At 45.0% G+C, this 19,177-nt stretch overlaps 1 protein-coding gene and 1 long non-coding RNA gene across 3 annotated transcripts in view; one reads left to right on the top strand and one right to left on the bottom strand.

Moving 5' to 3' along the window:
- Positions 1-19,177, bottom strand: part of LOC138745514 (protein ERGIC-53-like) — a 61,629-nt gene that overhangs the window by 31,415 nt on the left and 11,037 nt on the right. For both annotated transcript variants that reach the window (XM_069902605.1, XM_069902604.1), the window contains exons 2-9: positions 14,602-14,756; positions 12,856-12,963; positions 11,011-11,072; positions 7,981-8,080; positions 6,347-6,470; positions 2,808-2,863; positions 1,939-2,068; positions 1,096-1,295 (exon numbers count right to left, since the gene is read on the bottom strand). In XM_069902605.1, coding sequence (XP_069758706.1) covers positions 1,096-1,295; positions 1,939-2,068; positions 2,808-2,863; positions 6,347-6,470; positions 7,981-8,080; positions 11,011-11,072; positions 12,856-12,963; positions 14,602-14,756 — 935 coding nt within the window. The remainder of the gene's footprint in view (positions 1-1,095; positions 1,296-1,938; positions 2,069-2,807; positions 2,864-6,346; positions 6,471-7,980; positions 8,081-11,010; positions 11,073-12,855; positions 12,964-14,601; positions 14,757-19,177) is intronic.
- Positions 10,568-13,840, top strand: LOC138745515 (uncharacterized). Its single transcript, XR_011346315.1, has 3 exons — positions 10,568-10,720; positions 13,123-13,238; positions 13,761-13,840. It is a non-coding gene; the product is annotated as an uncharacterized lncRNA (long non-coding RNA).

Consider the following 19,177-nt stretch of genomic DNA (forward strand, 5'->3'; position numbering starts at 1 on the left):
CCTTAAGCCTTTTATTCTTGCTTGGAGTTTTAATTAACGTCTGAAAATGACTCAGAGGGTCTTTTTCAGGATGTGGTGGTTCAGCTCTGTAAAGAACAGCATCTGTCTTGTCCACCATTTAAAGAGAAGAAGTTGAAGGGGTGTTTCAGTGCTCCATTTGGATTAAGTACAAGTTTTTATGTTGGGAACTCGGGCCATTAGACACAGTCTAAGCTATAAAACAGTGTCCTGATCCCTGGAAAGGTCTGAAGAACAACATTCCCAAAATATCTGCAGGGAAATAGAGCTCCGCAAGATTGTGAGAGGCATAGATACGGTGGAGAGTGATGCACAAAGACTGAAGTTACAGAAACTTGTTTGTGTTGGTCGCTCACCCTGTCCCAGACTCGAACTGGGGGGCGCAGGCCTTGCGGCATGACAGCCTTTTTTGGGGGAAGAAAAGGGGAGGAATCACGAGCTGGCCAGTGAGAGCAGGGCCAACCAGGAAAGGTCGTGACATTTACATGTGGCAAATGTGCACAGTAGTGGTTTCACCACAAACGGCCCAGCGCCTTTTGTCCCCCAGGGCAGGAGCAGCCAACACAGAGGACATCTGTACAAAGTAAAGGGAGGAAAGTTTAGGGGAGATATCAGGGATCAAAGAGAGTTGTGGGGGCCTGGAATGCCTTGCCAGGTGTGGTGGTGGAGGTTGAAACATTAGGGACACTTACTACAGCTTTAGACAGGCACATGGATCGAAGAAAAATTAGAGAGTTAGGAGGTTTTGTTTTTTTTGGTAGGAATATACAGGGACGGGGATGAAGATGGGGGGGGGGGTGGTTTAACAGCAGGAAAAGTTGATGTTAAGTTGATGTGGTTGGACCGTGCCCAGATGCAAGGGGGAGGAAGGAACAGCTGGGACGTCACGGAGAGAATGACCCCCCGTGACAACCCACACCGTAGAGAAAAAGATTCAAAACTAAATCCCTGTGACTTCGAACAAAAAAATGCAACTTTGTCAGAAGTTTTTGGTTCACACGTAACTATCTCGTTGGAATCTGTTGAACTGTTCAAGGGGGTAGGTCCCTCCCGAACCAGGCTGGAACAAAGACTTGCCTGCTGTCCACTTTCCCTCCCCGAGCCGCCTGTCGGTCGGTCCCTGCTCTGCCTGCTGAAGGTCTTCAAATGCTGCTGGTGCTCTTCCAACGCCTCCTCCAACTTTTCCCTGAGTCTCGTCAGCTCTCCCTCAATTAAGGACTGGCCGCTGACCACCATTTGTAACTCCCGCTGACTCTCTGTCTCAAAGGCATCTTCATCTGAGAACATTGGAATTAATGTGGAATTGGCATTAGAATATTGACAGGATAAATACGTCACTATACCCCCCCCCCCCCCCCCACACTAATATCCTGCAAGACTGCAAACTAGAAGGCAAAATGCCAATTCAAGAAGAATTTTGCAAAGCAATTCTTTTAAATACACCATCAAGCAATGTAGATCAGGCGACGTTTGTATGTTCTCCCCATGTCTGCGTGAATTTTCCCCGGGGAGTTCAAGTTTCCTTCCACCGTTCGAAATGTACTGGGGGTATAGTTTAATGGGGTGTAAATTGGGTGGCAGAGACTCGTGGGCCAAAATGGCCTGTTACTGTGCCTCATGTCTCAATTAAAATCCTGAGGATGAAAGGCTCTCTTCCCGAGAGTCCATTGTCATTTGATTGCACGAGTACTGTTCGAAACGTACCGGGGGTTTGTAGGTTAATTGGGTGTAATTAATTTGGCGTCAAGGGCTTGTGGGCCAAAATGACCTATTAACATGCTTTATGTCTAAACGTAAACAAAATTTACAACCCAATGAAACAGGGTTCTCCGGTCCTTGGTTCCAGACACACAAAGAGATATAACAGACCTACAGACAAAGAATACACATGTAGGACAATCCCCCCTCCCCCCGCCCCACCTGGACCGCGCATCTCAGGGTGCTGCTTCTGATATTCTTCCTTCCGCTTCTCCAAGTTCTTCTCAAAGCGCTCATATTCCTCCTGGTACTTGTCCTCTTGCTGCTCCTCGTGGACCCGAGTTGAAGCTTCCTGCTTATCACAGTACAAGGAGCGAACAAGCAGAAAATTGAAAATTAGTTACAGCCGAGCATTACTAATGTGACCCACTCGGTTTCTACCACGTGAAAAGGTCAAGATTTCCAGATTATTTCCGGCCTCTTTGGGGTGGGGGGGGGGGGGAATCTTCCTCTTCATGTCCCTCCTGCATTGAACTGAAATGGTCATCAACGTGTAGTAAACATGACAGCAAAAAGTTTGGCTTGCACGCTACCCAGGCAAGTCAACTCATACAGCAGGAAGTACATAGCAACAAATTTTTTTAAAAAAGCACTCCCCTTGAAATAAGTCATGCAGGATACAGAGAAAAGAACTGTATTAGCATTTTTAAAAAAAAATGTATATTTAAATTTAATTTGCACGACAGTAAAAGCCGATTCCGGCAACCTTTGCTGCCCGAGTACAGCCCCTGTATGTTTTGGAGGGTGGGAGAAGTGACAGATCCATTGAAGCACATTTTCTGCCACTGAATCTTTTTCAGTGATATTCACCATTTAGGTGCAAGCACTTGTCCATGGGTCACAAGCTAAACCAGGGGAAGAGCATTCTGCTCAAGTCCCATGCGATCACAAGCCATGTCACATTTAAGCTTTGCCGGGTCATTTGACACAAAGTGGTGCACAGTGCGATCACCATTAACACACTGAGGGCTTTCAAAGGTTCGGAGTTGGGATCTTATAGTAAAGTGGGGAACAGTTGGCCATCAACTCACCGTTTTCTCAGGATCAGTCAAGCTGAACGTGATGAACGAGAGGACATCATGGTCATCTGGAAAACATGCACACATTTCGTGTTGAAGCATTTTGCCCGCTCAGTGCAAATTTTATTCTGCAAGTAATCGCCACACCACATCGGCCAGACTCAGTGGCGATCACATCTGAAATCCACTAGAGCCTTTCACATAGGTAAGTGAGACACTCAAAATACTTCCACAGTAAGTTTAAATTCATTCTTTAACATTTAAATTTAGACATAACAGGCCATTTCGGCCCACGAGACCATAATTTATACCCAATTATCCTACACCCCCCCGGCGCATTTCAAATGGGCCAAACCCACGCAGACATGGGGTCCTTACAGTCAGCATTGGATTCGACCCCCGTCCCCATCGCTGGTGCTGTGAAGGCGTTGCACTAACCGCTACACATATTGTAAAAGGAATCCGATTCAGATCAAATTTCAGATTTATTGTCCGAGTACATACACGACATCACATACAACCCTGAGATTCTTTTTCCTGCAGACTTTTGCTGATAAAGAAAGGGTGAAGTGATTGAATCTGGAAATTCGGAAATGGATGACAGAGGTGTTGAACAGAAGTCCAGGCTTAACCCAGCCACTAGATGGAAGCAAAGGCACACCAAAAACAGGACTTTCTGGAAAGGCTTTTTTCTCTATGGCAAAGCCGTGATAATTTCCTCTGCAAGTTATGTATCAGTTCTGCTGCACCACCCCCTCCCCCCAGACCTCCCTCTCCCCCCTTCCCACGCCCCCCGCCCCCCCCCCCCCCCCCCCCGCCTATGAGTACACCCTAACCTGTTATCTGCAACATTGTTGTCATAAAGTACATCCAACAGCTAAACTTTGTGAGGAGCTCATTATGTCAATGAAGACTCTTGAAAACTTCAACATGGAGAGCATTCTGGTTGGTTGCATCACAGTCTGGTACAGAGGTACCAACGCTCAGGACAAGAAAAAACTCCGGAGGGTAGTTAACTCGGCCTGCGACATTGCGGGCACCAATCTTCACACCATCAAGGACATCTGCACAAGGCGGTGTCTCAAGAAAGCAGCTTCTATCCTCAAGAACCTCCACCACCCAGGCCTCACCCTCTTCACACTGCTATCATAGGGAAAAAGGTACAGGAGGCTGAAGTCAAGCACTCAGCGGCTCAAGGATAGCCTCTTCCCCTCCGCCATCACATTCCTGAATGAGCAATGAACCACAGACACTGTCCCACTCTGACATTTTCTTGTGCTATTTTTATTTATTTTGTAAGGTGATTTATATAAATGTTTGTACTGGGATGTTGCCCCAAAACAACAAATTTTGTGACTTGTTCATGACAATAAATTCTGCTTCTAATGCCAACATATTCTGGTGATGCACCCTACCCATGCCTCTCATAATTTTATACCCTTCCATCAAATCACCCCTTGACCTCTGACAATTCAAGTTTGTCAACCTCTCCGTATAGTTAATACACTCCATTTCAGGCAAGCTGCTCTGAACCGCTCTTAACCCCTCCCTTTCCAAAGTCTCGGCTCCCTTCTGACAGTACGTCAAGCAGAATTGCACGCAATGTTCCAAACACGGGATAGAAACAGAATGCCGGAAGAACTCAGTGGGTCAAGCCACATCCGTGGAGGCAGAAGGTGCAAATTTTGGATCAAGACCTTACATCAGGACCCAGGGGAGCAGGACAGGTTGCCAGTCTGCGATAAGTGGAACGGGATGGGAAGGGGATGATGGAACCTGATGGAAGGGTAAATGTTGGAACAGAGGCTAGTCCAGTGGTTTTCTCTCACATACCACCTCAAGTGGTTGCCATCAATGCTCTGTGGTTAGTCAGGGATTACGAAAGGTGATTTGCAGGTGGAAAAAAAACTTGCGAACCACTGGGCTAGTGGGTGATCTTGCAGTTTTGCCTGATTTACTGCAGCGCAGCTCTGTATTCATCCATTCAGAATACAATACTTTTAACATAGTAAAACATTGCAAGCCAGGGTTTTTTTTTTTAAGCACCTTTGTCAGACTTTCAGCCCTTTGAGGGAAGGTGATTAAAAAGCTCAGATAAGGGGGTAAGTTGCGTCTTAGTTTATGGTGTGAAAAATAAAAAATTTAAAAAAAAAAGGTGAAGAGAGGTGTGGTTATGTTTTCAGGCTACGCTATTGCAGTAAATGGTCGGGCACTGCGGAGTGCGGTAGAACAACGGAATCAGGGAATACAGATACAAAATTCCCTGAAAGTGGCATGGGGTTGTAAAGGGAGCTTCATAAATCAAAGTTTTGCATATAGGAGTTTGAATGTTATAGTAAAGTGGGGAACGGTTGGCCTAGCGGTTAGCACAATGCGTTGACAGCACTAGTGATCAGGATCGGGGTTTGAATCTGCGCTGTCTGTAAGGAGTTTGTATGTTCTTTCCATGTTTGCAGGGATGTAGGCTAATTCGGTGTAAATTGGGCCACATGGACTCCTGGGCCAAAATGACCTGTTATTATCCTGCATGTCTAAATACAATTTTAAAAACATTTAAATTAAAATTGTATAAGACATTGGTGAGGCCGAATTTGGAGTGAGGAGGAGAGGGGGAGCAAATTTAGGTTCTTGGGAGTCAACACACTAATGGCATCGCGAAGAAAGCTCGTCAGCACCTCTACTTCCTCAGGACTTTGTGTAGATTTGGTATGACATCAGAAACCCTGGCAAATTTCAACAGATGTGGGGTGGACAGTGAACTGATTGGCTGCATCACGGTCTGGTATGGGGGACATCAATACCCCTGAGTGGAAAGCCTTCCAAAAGGTACTAAACACAACCCAGGACATCACAGGCAAAACCCTCCTCACTATAGAGTACATATACAGGGAACGCTGCCGTCGGAGAGCAGCAGCGATCAGCAAGGATCCACACCCCCCCAGCACACGCTCTGCTCTCACTGCTACCATCAGGAAAGGGGTAGCGGTGCCACAAGACTCGCACCACCAGGTTCAGGAACAGCTGCTCCGCCTCCAACAGACTCCTCAACAACAAACTTAATCAGGGCTTCATTTAAGGGCTCTGACTTCTGCATTTTACTGATTTTTTTTGTCCTCTCTGTATTGCACATTTGTTTACATTTCTTTATTTGCTTACATATATACGTTGTGTAGTTTTTTTTTACATTACCAATCAGTGGTAGTTTTGCAGGAATTAATGCAAAACCTGCAGGAGAAATGTCAGACTTGTATGTGGTGTTATGTATGTTGTCTGACCATAAACCTGAAATTTAGACGCCCGCCTGTATTTTGCTTAACCCTTGAGGAAGGGCTCAGACCTGAAATGCTGGTCATATATCTTTACCTCCTATGGACACGGCAAGACCGGCTGAGTCCCTCCAGCATTCACTGTTTTGGCACTATTAATCACAGCACTTGCAGACTTCGGGGTTACACAGGAGAACACACGAACTCCACAAACATCTGGGCAGTAATTTCTTACGTTAAGCAGCCTTACCGTCCCAACGTAACCCAGCGGTCATTGACACTCACCAGCAACTGCCCCGGTGGCTGAGGACACTCCAAAGTAACCGCCCAAAGGCAGATCCATCTCTATGACTTGTGTACATAGCTCATAATTCTCAACCACGTCTGCCTTCCCCATATTCAGATAAACCTGGAGGAGCACAGTTCAAGTTCATGGTCATATGCGCCGAGAGGCAGTGATGGTTTGCTTTGTTAGCAGTCCATCTAGACATCCCATACAAAGAACAGCAAGATAGTTAAGGAAAGTGATTAGTCGGTATGAAGCAAATATAATTTTACTAATGAGATGTTTAGCAGTAGCAACATGGCTTTGCAGACTCTGGGAAGCAGCGAGCCAGTGCAGGGCACCAGAAACGGCCCACCCCGATGAGGAGGAGATGACCCAACAGGATGGTAGCCCCAGCAGCAGACCAGCGAGGGGCTCAGCAGCTGAGAGACCCACACAGGCTGCAGGTGACTTACGGTCGGGGGAAACCGCATGGGCTCACGGGAACCAGGGGTCGGAATCGGGATTCGAGCGGGTGCGGAGGGCAAGAAGAGCCCCCCCCCCCCCCCACCCCTGAAGGGCCTCTGGCGCCAAAGGCTTCCTGATCGTGTTGGATGGAGATTTGAATCTGGAGCCCGGGTCGCCGATGGATCGAACAGGGTTCTGTGTGGCTGCAGAGGTTTTGGGAGCGCTGGAGACAAATCCACGGACGTTCGGCGACTCTGCAGGGACTCTCTAAAGGCGACACCAATGGCAACTCTCTGCCTTATGGCGGCAGAAGGGGATTTCGTGTAGTATTACATGCTCTGCACTATTACATGACAGAATGGTGGTGGCAGTGAAGAAACGGTCCTTGAATCTGATGGTTACATGATCTCACACAGGGATGGGATATTGACTCTGCATTTGAAAATAATTCATTCGCGGAAGTCGACCCTTATGTGATGGACGTGCAACCTCCTGGATAAGTCGGAGGGAAATCTCCCAAGTCTTTAACCAACATTCAGAATGACCATGGGCTTCAGAAAAAAAAAATCAAGTTGACAAATTGTTCCACGAGCGCCCACGATTCTGGTTGAGATTCAGGACGCAAAATTACATTGGCGATTCTGAAGACAAAGAAGATAAAAGCCAGAGTCCTCGCTCCTTTTTTTTATTAATAAAAAGAAATGATGTTAGGCAGACGGAATAAATAATTTAAAAAGCATCTTCAGCTCAGTGCATCTTTGGGCAAAGTCCTCCACTTGTGTGACTTGCATTGAGTTCCCAGGTCAATGAGATACTAAGGCAATAAAGGGGATGGGGGTTAGTGCGGGAAAGTGACACTGAGGTAAAGGATCAGCTATGGTCTTATTGAATGATGAAGCAGGCACAAAGGCCTTAAGAAATTTAAAGAGTCGACCATTCGGACCATGTGTCTTCTATCATATAAAAATAATGTGTGATGGACCATAGTGCAAAGCATGGTTTTGCTCTTCCCGAACAGCAATTCTCAATGGGGGGAGAGGGGGGCAGGGACAGGGGCAGACAGGGAGGTGGGGGCAGGGGCAGACAAGGGGGGAGGGCAGGGAAATCCAAAGAAAACTGAACATCAGCAAATAATGTAGCCATCTTCACAGCGAAGTCAAATGATTAACTTTGTCAGGATGCCTACCTTCAGTGCCCTCTGATAATACCGGATCCTGACTCGAATAGGGTCGTAGATATTGCGGTAATCCCTCAGACACGTGCCCGATGCCTGGCCAGCACCGTCTCTAGTGTTTGGAGTGAAAGACAAATGCACCCAAGTGTTTCACTGATTGTGTTTGAAACTGATGAGTGAGGTCAGAACATAAAGCCCTCACCTCAAGATAAATGATTCAACGTGCAATAAAAAGATTTAACCCACTATTTTGGAAACATGACACCACACTCCCTCTATGGCAAGAATGTCCTGCCTGAAATACGAGGCTATATCTTTCTGCTCTCCAAGCTGATCACACCCTCATTCGCGAACAGGTCCATTGCCACCAACTGAGGAAATTAGGGATATCTCAGGATACCAGTGATCCCATAACTCTTCTTTGAGAATTAATGATTCAAGAACTTTAGAAGACGGTCCTTTTCAAAAAAAATATACAAAACTATGAACTTTCAGCCGATGAAGCAACCAATTAAATGACACCTGCACTGTAGAAAACACAGGAGACAACGTGCGCAGAGGAGGTTCTGCAAGGTCTGTCCACAGAAATGAGCACGTTATCTGTTTTGAGGATTGGAAAGCAAAAAAAAGGTGAAATAATGCTTAAAATGCTGGAACCCCCCACATCTAGAGAAAGAGAATTAACATTGATCTTCATTAACATAACATTACAGCACAGGCCCTTTGGCCCTTGATATTGTGCTGACCTATATATTCCTTCCAAAAAAATACATAAGTCTTCCTATCTCCTAACCTTCGGTTTTTCTTTCATTCATGAGGCTAAGAGTTTCTTAAATGCCCCTAATGTTTCACCCTCCATCACTATCCCAGACACCTGCAACTCTCTGCTTAAAAAAAAATCCCTGATGTCTTCCCTGAACCTTCCACCCTTCACTTTGTGGAGATGTCTCCTGTTGTGTGCTATTCCAACCCTGGGGGGAAAAAAAGGCACTGGCTGTCCATCTTAGAATCTTGTCGGCATCTATTAAGTCTTTGCTCCAAAATATCCCTGCTAACCATGGCTCATCAGACTTATTTTCCAATCCAAGCATTGTCCTAGTAAATCTCTCTGCACCCTCTCCAAAGCTTTGACATCTTCCTACAATGAGGTGACCGGAACTGAAGGCAACACTGGTCTCAAAAGTGTGGTAACCTGAAACATCAACTCTTTCTTTTCACTCAGATGCTGGCTGACCTGTTAAATATTTTAAAACAAATTTAGGGAATGATTGAGGGGTGCGTATCAGTGGGAATACTCGACATAAATTTTCCCCTTGCAGGAGAAAATGTGATCCTCTGATACAACTCAAGTAAGCAGAAGGAGTCTTGTCTGGACAAGATATCCCTGACACTGGAACACCCTCTTGAAATGCACTGGAGTTTCTGCCTTGATGGCGATGCTCAGATCTCACGAGTGGGACTTGAATGCACAAACGTTCAACGCAAGAGCTGAGAGAGCTGTTGACCGAGTCAGTGTGGTCACAGATCAAACCTCCCAACTCAGAGGGAAAATGCAGTGGTGATCCTGTCCCTTCAAGTGGCAAGTTACGGAAAGAGGAAAAAATGGAGAGACACACATACACACCCAAAGTTCAGGAAAAAAAAGTTGATTCATTTCACCCTCACCTCCCCACCGCACCTCTGGGGTCTGCGAGTTTACTATAGGAGTTCAGCGAGTTGGTTGTGCAAGGTCCTCGATAAGTCAAGGAATACTTAAGGTGGACTCCAGATGAGAAATGTAAAAAGACATCAAAATGCTGGAGGAACTCAGCGTCCATAGGAAATAAGGATATATTGTCGATGTTTCGGGCCTGAGCCCTTCTTCAAGGAGTAAGCAGAAAACAAGAAATCTTAGAATAGAGGCAGTGCCAGCTGGGAGAGGAGCCCAAACCAACAAAAGCTGTTATTTGGATAGGAACTGGGAAAGGTGAGAATTTATTTCATCTGTGTGAAAGGAGGCGGAGAGAGAGAGAGAGACAGAGCTGGGGGAAAGGCACAGGAGGAAGTGGGAGGAGGGGGTGGGTTAACAAAAGCCAGAGAAGTCGATGTTAATGCCATCCAGTTGGAGGGTGCCCAGTCAGAAGACGAGGGGCTGTTCCTCCAATTTGCTGGTGGTCTCAGTCTGGCAGTACATGAGAACGTGGACAGGCACGTCGGCAAGGGAATGGGATGGGGAATTGAAATGGGTGGCCACTGGGAGATCCACGCTATTGTGGCGGACAGAGCCGAGGTGCTCAACAAAGCGATCTCCTCGCCCCAGGTGAGAAATGATTGAGAACAACTGGTCAATATGCCTCCATCTCCTTTCATACTGACAGGAGGAACAAAGATTTGCTTGTACCATACTATTCTAAAAAGTTCTCAATGCTTATATTTAGTAAAAGTTTTCCCTTCAAGAAAACTACTTGCATCAGAATCTAGAGGTATTTTTATCACAACCTATTTTTGTGATTTCCTGTCACATGTGAAGTCTACTTCAAGCACACATGAAGTGCTACATGTCATTGAAAATTCATCTTCTACTTCCACACTTGACTGATCTTGGTGCAGTCAGTGACGAACACAGCAAAAGGTTTCACCAGGACATTGCAACCATGGAAGAGCGGTATCAGGCAACTGGAATCCATCAACGCTGGCCGACTATTGTTGGACATTGACATGAGAGGCATCAGATGCAGAGAACAGACGAAAATCAGCGGCAAAGTATTTTTAGGTCAGTTGAACTGATGCAATGTGACAGCATCACGATGTGATTAAACACACTAAAGTCAATAGAAGTTCATTTAATGTTTCTCTAACTTCCTACATGATACATCAAATCTGAAATTATCGTTGTTCAACTTGAATTCATCTACTGTAATCCCCAGTTTATCTAGTTTATCTTCAGGAAGCGAACCTTTTGAAAAATTTTGTAGTCAGTGTTTTCAGCTGGAGGTCAGTTTGTATTTTTTTAATATATCAAACAATTTTCAAGTTAATACCAAGTATTAAATGCCAACTCACTTCATGTGATCGTACGTGAGCTGTCCATCATTTTGTACCACAAGTACGATTGGATTGTTTTTCTAGACAGCAACAAAAGAGCGACATGTGGATTAGTGTTAAGCAAACTTTTACCTTGTGGATCGAAAGCTTTCTATAATAATCCAGCCAGATGTACATCAGTTACAAATTATGCGGCTGGTAAAAATGGCAGGTGGAATCTAATGCAGATAAGTGTGAGGTGTTGCATATTAGAAGGACAAACCAAGAAAGGACGCACACGGTAAATGGCAGGGCAGTGAGAAGTGCGGTAGAACAGAGGGATCTGGAAGTACAGATACATCATTCCCTGAAAGTGGCATCACATGTGGATAGGGTTGTAAAGAAAGCTTTTAGCAGATTCATAAATCAACGTATTAAGTACAGGAGTTGGGATGCTATGGTAAAATTGTACAAGATATTGGTGAAGCCAATTTTGGAGGATTGTATCACCTAACTACAGGATGGATATCAATAAGATAGAAGCGAGAGTGCAGAAAAGATTTACTAGGATGTTGTCTGGACTTCATGGACTGAGCTACAGGGAAAAGTTAAACATGAAGCGTAGAAGAATGAGGGGTGATTTGATAGAGGTATTTAAAATTATGAGGGGGACAGACAGTAAATGTAGGTAGGCTTTTTCAACTGAGGGTAGGTGAAATTCAAACAAGAGAACATGGGTTAAGAGTGAAAGGGGAAAAGGTTTAGGGGGAACTTCTTCACACGAGAGTGGTGGGAGTGTGGAGCGAGCTTCCAGTTGAAGTGGTAGATGCGGGCTCGATTTTAACATTTAAGGGAAATTTGGACAAGTATATAAATGGGAGAGGCATTGAGGGCCGTGGATTGAGTGCAGGTCAGTGGGACTAGACAAGAAAAAAGTGGTTTGTCGCAGACTATAGGGGCTAGCGGGGCCCGTTTCTAAATGGAAGGTGGCGTTTAATCCATCCAAGGGTCATGGTTGAAGCAGGACAGAACATAATGCAGCCCAGACCCTTCAGTCCTCAATGTTGTGCTGACCTGTACACACCTACTCCACCACCATTCTAACCCTTCTCAATCTCACTGCCCTAACTCTCTCCTTTAAGCTACATCCACCTGTCGATCTAAGTGTCTTTTAAACCAGCCATGTTCAACCTTTTTTCCTGGCTTTGGACCCCCGAGGACTCTGCCCCAAGTTTACCAGTTTTGGTTTCTTCCATACTTCTCTCTCCTACCGACTACAATAAAAAAAAATTTATGTTGAGGCAGGCAAGAGGAAAACAAGGCTTTTACTTAAATGGCCCCCAGGGAGTCCCTATTAGATCACCCTCCACCTCTGCCCCCAGCAACGCATTGTGGGAGCCCACCACTCGGTGTAAAACATCTACCCCTGACACCACTGTTAAACCCAGGTTATAGGTGCTCTGTGGTTAATAAGGGATTACTTGAGGTGGTACGCGAGTGGAATAAAAGGCTGCGGACCATTGTGCTAAAATTTCCTCCACTCAACTTCTGGCATTGGCCAACACCACCCCGTGGGAAAGGAGCTGCCTGTTCACCCGATCTGTGTCCCTCATAATCTTATGCACCTCCATAAAGTCATGTCTCACAGAATCGTAGCGCTCAAGAGGTTTTGAGATGCACACAAGAACATGCAGGGAATGAAGAGGTTTGTGTCATACACAAGCAGAATCTTAGTTTAATTTGGATATCGTGTGTGGGGCAGACACATTGGATGAAGTTCCCTGTGCTGTACTCTTCTGTGTTCTAATATGACCCACCTTGAACAAATCCGCCCCTCATTACTTCCAAAATGAATTCATCAAAATTCCCCTCTCATGCACTTACACTGCCGTCGTTGTCAAAAGTATCGAAGAAAATGCCGACACCGTGCCAGTGGTCATCTGCTCCATAGACTGGTCCCATTGTCCCCCTCTCCTTGGTGTACCATATGGCCTGCAGTGGAAGAAGCCATTTTGAGCCACATTCTTGTTTTCCACAAGAGTTACCCAGATTGAATGCTCACTTCAGGATTCGCTGCGCCTTGAGATTCAGATTTATTGCCTGAGTACATACATGACATCGCATACAACCCTGAAATTCTTTTTCCTGCAGGCGAGGCAGAATGGCCCCAATGGCAGTGCACAAGAAACTGCACTCAACGGACACAAGTAAATAAAATATAAACAAACTGACTGTGCAATACGGAGAAAAATCAATAAAGTGCACAAGTAAGCGTCCTTAGTCTCTGATTGAGTTTGTTGTTGAGGAGTCTGAGGGTGGAGGGGGAGCAGCTGTTCCTGAACCTGGAGTAGCGAGAGTGTGGAATGAGCTGCCATCTGACAGGGAAAATGCGGGCTCACTCTCAAATTTTAAGAATAAATTGGATAGATACAATGATGGGGGAGGTCTGGATGGTTATGGAGTGGGTACAGGTCAGTGGGACTTAGCAGAGTGATGTTTTGGCACAGACTAGAAGGGCCGAATGGTCTATTTTCTGGGCTGTAATGTTGTGGTCCTAACTGCCATCTGAGACTCTAATATTTACTAAACTATTTATTTTTTTATATACATATTTGGCCTATGTATACATTGTTTCTCTGTATGCGTGTTATGTCTGGTTGTGCATCTACGTGTTTTGCACCGAGGGCCGGAGAACGGTGTTTTGTCATGTTGTACTTGTACAATCGGATGATAATAAACAAACATTTTCTCTCAACTGTCCACCAACCAACTCCCCTTTGTTTTACCAGGTATCTACAGAAACAGATAACTTGCGGTGACCAACACTCAACGGAACAGCTTCATCCCCTCTGCCTTCAGATCTTTAAACAACAAAAGCATGAACACTACCTCACTTTTTTTCCACTACTTATTTACTTTTGTAAATCTTGTGTTTACTCAATTGTAATTTTATAGTAATTTTGCTGTCGCAAAGCAACAAATTTCACGACACATGGTCATAACAATAAACCTGATTCTAACCAATCCTCACGCCTTTGGAAAGTGGGAAGAAACTGGAGTACAGTAAAACCCTCCCAGTACCCGGTACCTATGGGATTTGGTAATGCCAGATAAATAAATTTGCCAGTTGCTTGGGAACACGTGTTGCACGATTGGCAAACTAACCTCGAGGACCGTTAATTTTAAATTTTTGTACTTTTTGCCCTATTTTTGGCCAGTTGCTTGTGACTGCCAGTTGTTTGAATTCCGGCTAACAGAGATTTTGCTGTACTTATTGTAAAACCCACATGCACACAGACGGACTGAAACGGAGCTGTGATTCAGCAGTAATTGATTTACTCTCTGTTAACTAGACACTCCTTATCAACGTACACAGCTCATCTCCAGTGCAGAAACTCCTTGTGGTTTAAAAGGATGGAAATCTGGCTGCCTAAATTGGTTAGCGCCTATAGACAAATCCAGAGCACCAATGCATGTCCCAGCAAACACCCCACACAGAGGAGACTGCATCATACTGAAACAGTGAGTGCGTTATAAAGCTGTCATTAACTCTGTCCCCCAAGATGCAAACTTCTCAGGCTTTTGGAAACCACTCCAAGGCCCTGGAGCTTACTGAACAAAGACACGCACCAGCCCATCGGCGCCTATTTGGTTCCTGCCGATTATCCGAAAAGCAACGTGCACGTCCCAATTTTCAAAAGCTACACTGTTCTTGGTCCAAACGGATCCACTTTGGCTTCGTATCGAAGGGACAATTCTGACTTTTTCTGCACTCGGAAGGGTATCTGGAAAAGAGGGAAAGAGGAATGGTTAAAGCGATGGAACAAAATGGCCAGCTGTGTCACCATGTAAAGCAGGGGTGGCCAGCTTTTAATTTGGACACACAGGTCATCTCGGACCGCAGGTCTGTACCGGGGTGGGGGTAGGTTAACTGGGCAGCATGGACCCGTGGGCCGAAATGGCCTGTTGCCATGCTATATGTCTACATTAAAAATTAAAAGGTTGGCCACCCCAATTGTAAAGTCTCATGTGAATATCAGGAACCTTACAACTTTGGTGTATCAGAGTATCTCTTATTTTAATCCCATACACAGTTCTTTACAGGATGTTGCATTGTATAGCACTTCGATGCCGTCATTGGATTAGACTAACCTGTCTTTTTTAATTAGCTTGATAGTCTATAATCTCACCACAGGTCCCAATCTGAAGTCTGTAATCACAACTCCCAGTGTGTATAAACATTGCCTTCTACAATACAAATCTTTCATAGAACATTAGAGCACAGCAAACAGGCCCCTTCTATTACACTCTGCCTGCTCCCACTGGCCTGGACTCAGACCATATCCCTTACATCCATGCACCTGTCCAAATCTTTCTTCAATGTTAAAATTGACCCTGCAGCTAGCATCTCGTTCTACACTCTCACTGCTCTCTGTGTGAACAAATTCACCCGAATGTTCTCCTTAAACATTTCCCCTTTCATCTTTAATCCATGTCCACTGCTAACCTCAGTGGAAAAAGCCTGCTTGTATGTACTCATACATCTCCATACCTCCATCAAATCTCCCCTCATTCTTCTATGCTCCAGGGAATAAAGTCCTAACCTGTTTAATCTCTCCCTTTAATCCAGTTCCTCAAGTCCCAGCAACATCCCAGCAAATCCTCTCAGCTCTCTTTCAATCTTGTTGATATCTTTCCTGTAGTTTGACGACCAAACCTGCACACAATTCCCTAAATGTGGCCTCACCAGTGGCTTATACAACTTTACCATAACATTCCAACTCCAATACTCAATACTAATTCCATTTCACATTCCTTCTTGGGTGATTTAATTTAGACATACAGTACAGTAACAGGTCCTTCTGGCCCCCCGAGCCAGTGCCACCCAATTAACTAACAACCCCTGGTACATTTTGAAGGGTGGGATGCCATGAGGAAACCCAAGCAGATGCGGGGAGAACGTACAAACTCCTTACAGACAGCACGCACTAACCGCAATACTAACCTTGATGCATTTCTAAATCGAAATATACCTTCACAGAGAATCAATGGATACAGAGACTTCTGGAGTTGGTTCAATGATCGGTGTAATGGATAAATATTTTGGGAGAATTTGGTAATATTTGAGGGGCTTTTGGTAAGATTTAGAGTAGGTTACATCCATACACACATTTTAAAACAGATCTTATTTGAACGACTGAAGAAATATTGAAGATCTCTGGAGAATGTTATGCACCTTCACAAGTAGGTGTTAATTGAACTGACTTCATAAAATGAATGACCATTATTATGAACTGGTGCCAGGATAGCTACAAGTACCTTTCTGAAGGGTGCTTACAGGAAGGTCACTCCTGGTTTTTGTTTATCTAACAACAGCTTGAGCAGAAGGACGAACTCCTGTTTGCTGAAGAAGGTGGGGGTTTTGCAAGTGAGTGAATCACATGGTTTTGCTGGAAGTTTTAGTTGGAGAGAGAGAGAGGAGAAGCTCTCAGTCAGCTCGTGTGTGTGACACTAAAGCAGCTGAACAGTGCAAGTCAGGAAGAGCTGGTTGGAAACAAAGTTCCAGAGCAGTGGATGGCTGGAAGTGCGATCTGTCTGATGTTTCTCTTGGAATAAGAGGAATGGAACTCTGTGGTAACCTGAAAGAAAGAGGTTACCATCTGGAAAACCCTGATGGGGCAAGTTTCATCAGCGAGACCTTGAGGTGGTACCTCAGTTGTGGAAATCCTGGAACAACAAATCTCTCTCTGCACACCCTACAAGAACCTTCCTGAGCAGTAAACATTTACCTTTCAAACACCAAAGCCTGGTGAACTTTATACATGTTAAATTCTGAGCACAATATAAGAATTGCCTGCATCCAGAGAAATTGGAAGAAGGAGAAGTGAGATTGAAGTGTGAACCAAAGAACTTTTCTTAAATTTACATACACATGACATACACGTGCGCTTAGAATTAGAAGGGGGTTAATTTGGGTTGTTAAGTATAGGATTAAGTTAAAGTTTGATTCTACTTTCATGTTTAAAGTTTATTAAAAATAACTTTTGTTTTAAAAACCACTTGTCTTGGTGAATGTCTATTGCTGCTGGGTTTTGGGTTCTTTGGACTCGTAACATCGGAACGTTCATAGAATGTTCACACTAATTAATGCAGAGCAATATTCAAGAAAGAAAATCCTTCTCATGCCATAGGTAGAATCCAAATTACTTTTAATAATGGGACGAGAGCATGATGCCCTACTATTTATTTCCCATCCTTGTGTACCCTTGAATGGAAAAGTTGTCTTGACTCTTTCAGTGAACATTCAAGTACCCACGTGGACCTTGATTCATGTGCAAGCCCAAACCGGATTGCCTGTTTCCTTCCCCGAGGAGCACAGGCTGATTCTATCCTGCACCATCAGATGAGAGCTGAGCAAGGGCAGCACGGTTAGAGTGGCTAATAGTGCAGCGCAGACAATCAGGACCTGGGTTTGAATCCCGCACTGTCTGCAAGGAGTTTGTACGTTTTTCCCAGTGTCTCAGTGCGTGCTTTTCCCGGGGGAGGGGGGGCTCCAGTTTTCCTCCATCTGCTCAAAAACATACTGGGGGTTGTAGGTTAATTAGGTGGCATGGACCGAAATGGCCTGTTACTGTCTAAATTTCTTTTAAAAATTAAAAAATGCAAGTATTGAGTGGTTAGGGCTAACAGATAGTATAGAAACAGGCCACATCTACATGAAGCCTCATCTCCAGTTTAAAACTCTGCTCCTTGTACATAATATACACCCCTCTGTTCGCTGTGTCTACCTCAAATAACCATTCTCAATGGGGTCCATCCTGGAGGCCACGGCACATTTAAGGCAGGCCACGGGCTGAAATCGTAAAAAAAAATTTTATGCAGTGGGTCGGAGCGAAGTACGGAAGCAACCAACTAAACTTGAGTGCTTCTCAGGGAAGGGGCCCAGAAACATTGAGCAGGCTCCTAAGGTGGCCATAGCAAAAAAACTAAGGTTGAGAATGGCTGGTCAAGAAGACTCTTACTACTGTATCTGCTTGCAACTCTACACCTGGCATCCAGTTGCTGGTACCCTGTGCAAAACAACTTGCCCCGGACATCTCCTTTCAAGTTAAACCCCCCCCCCCCAAACACTGAAACACAAATCCTCTCGTGTGAGACATTTTTACCCTGGGAAAAGATTTGGATTGTTGTTGTTCTAAGGCTTTGGATTTCAAATTGCAGGGAACAATGAGGTCATGATTCGCACAGGGAATACTGACCAGATCATCCATTCAAGTAATTTCACGAGATAAATACAGTAAAATCCCTGTTGTCTTGAATTCAAGCAACAGCAAATTAAAAACAAATGGGTTAAAAAAAGACAAAACAGTCCCCTAATGGCCAGTTCATCAATCCACGCAATCTCAAGCAACCGGCAAATTCACTTATCTGGCATCTACCAATCTCCATAGGTGCCAGATACCAGGGGCTGTTTCAGGTTTTACAAAGCGCTTACCTCCTCCCTAAAATCAGAGCCCAGGGATTTATTCTATTTGTCCATGAGAGTAGACAAGGCCTCGGTTTAACATCCAAAGATGGCACCTTCAAAATCAGGACAAGGAAACATTGATAGACTGGATTTAAAATGCGACCTGCCCCCAAAATGTGATTCAGAAGTCTTAAGTTTAGTATGCATTTCCTTCTGGAGTCTCCAAGGGGAAGGTCGCAGAGACAGCTTGTGGAGTCAAGTATCACACCAGGCAGGGAAAGAGAGGTCAACACTCCATTGTAATGCTGCGAGATAGCTGCATGGCTGAAAACTCCTCCTCGGCAAAGCCTCACCCCAACTCAGGTGGATCTGATGATTCTTTAACAAAAGCCACAGTCAGATTACAGGTGCCCAGGTCAAATGCATCCCATAATAGAACCGTAAAACCTTGCAGCTCAGAAACAGGCCCTTCTAGTCTGTGCCAAACTATTTTTCTGCTTCGTCCCACTGACCTGCACCTCAACGACAGCCCTCCACACCCTTCCCATCCATGTATCTGCCAAAATGTTATTGGGCGCTATCAGTACTCCCAATTACGACGCAAAGACTGAGGAGAACGATAGGCTTTATTGTACTAGAGACTGCTGGCCCGGGTCCAAGGCTCGGAAATGAGCGGGAAGGAGAGGGGACTCGTCCTTTATGGCCTGGGGTCACATGAGCAGGACCAGCGAGGAGTTA

The sequence above is a fragment of the Narcine bancroftii genome, chromosome 11, assembly GCF_036971445.1.
Source record: "Narcine bancroftii isolate sNarBan1 chromosome 11, sNarBan1.hap1, whole genome shotgun sequence".
In the NCBI taxonomy this organism is placed as follows: domain Eukaryota; kingdom Metazoa; phylum Chordata; class Chondrichthyes; order Torpediniformes; family Narcinidae; genus Narcine; species Narcine bancroftii.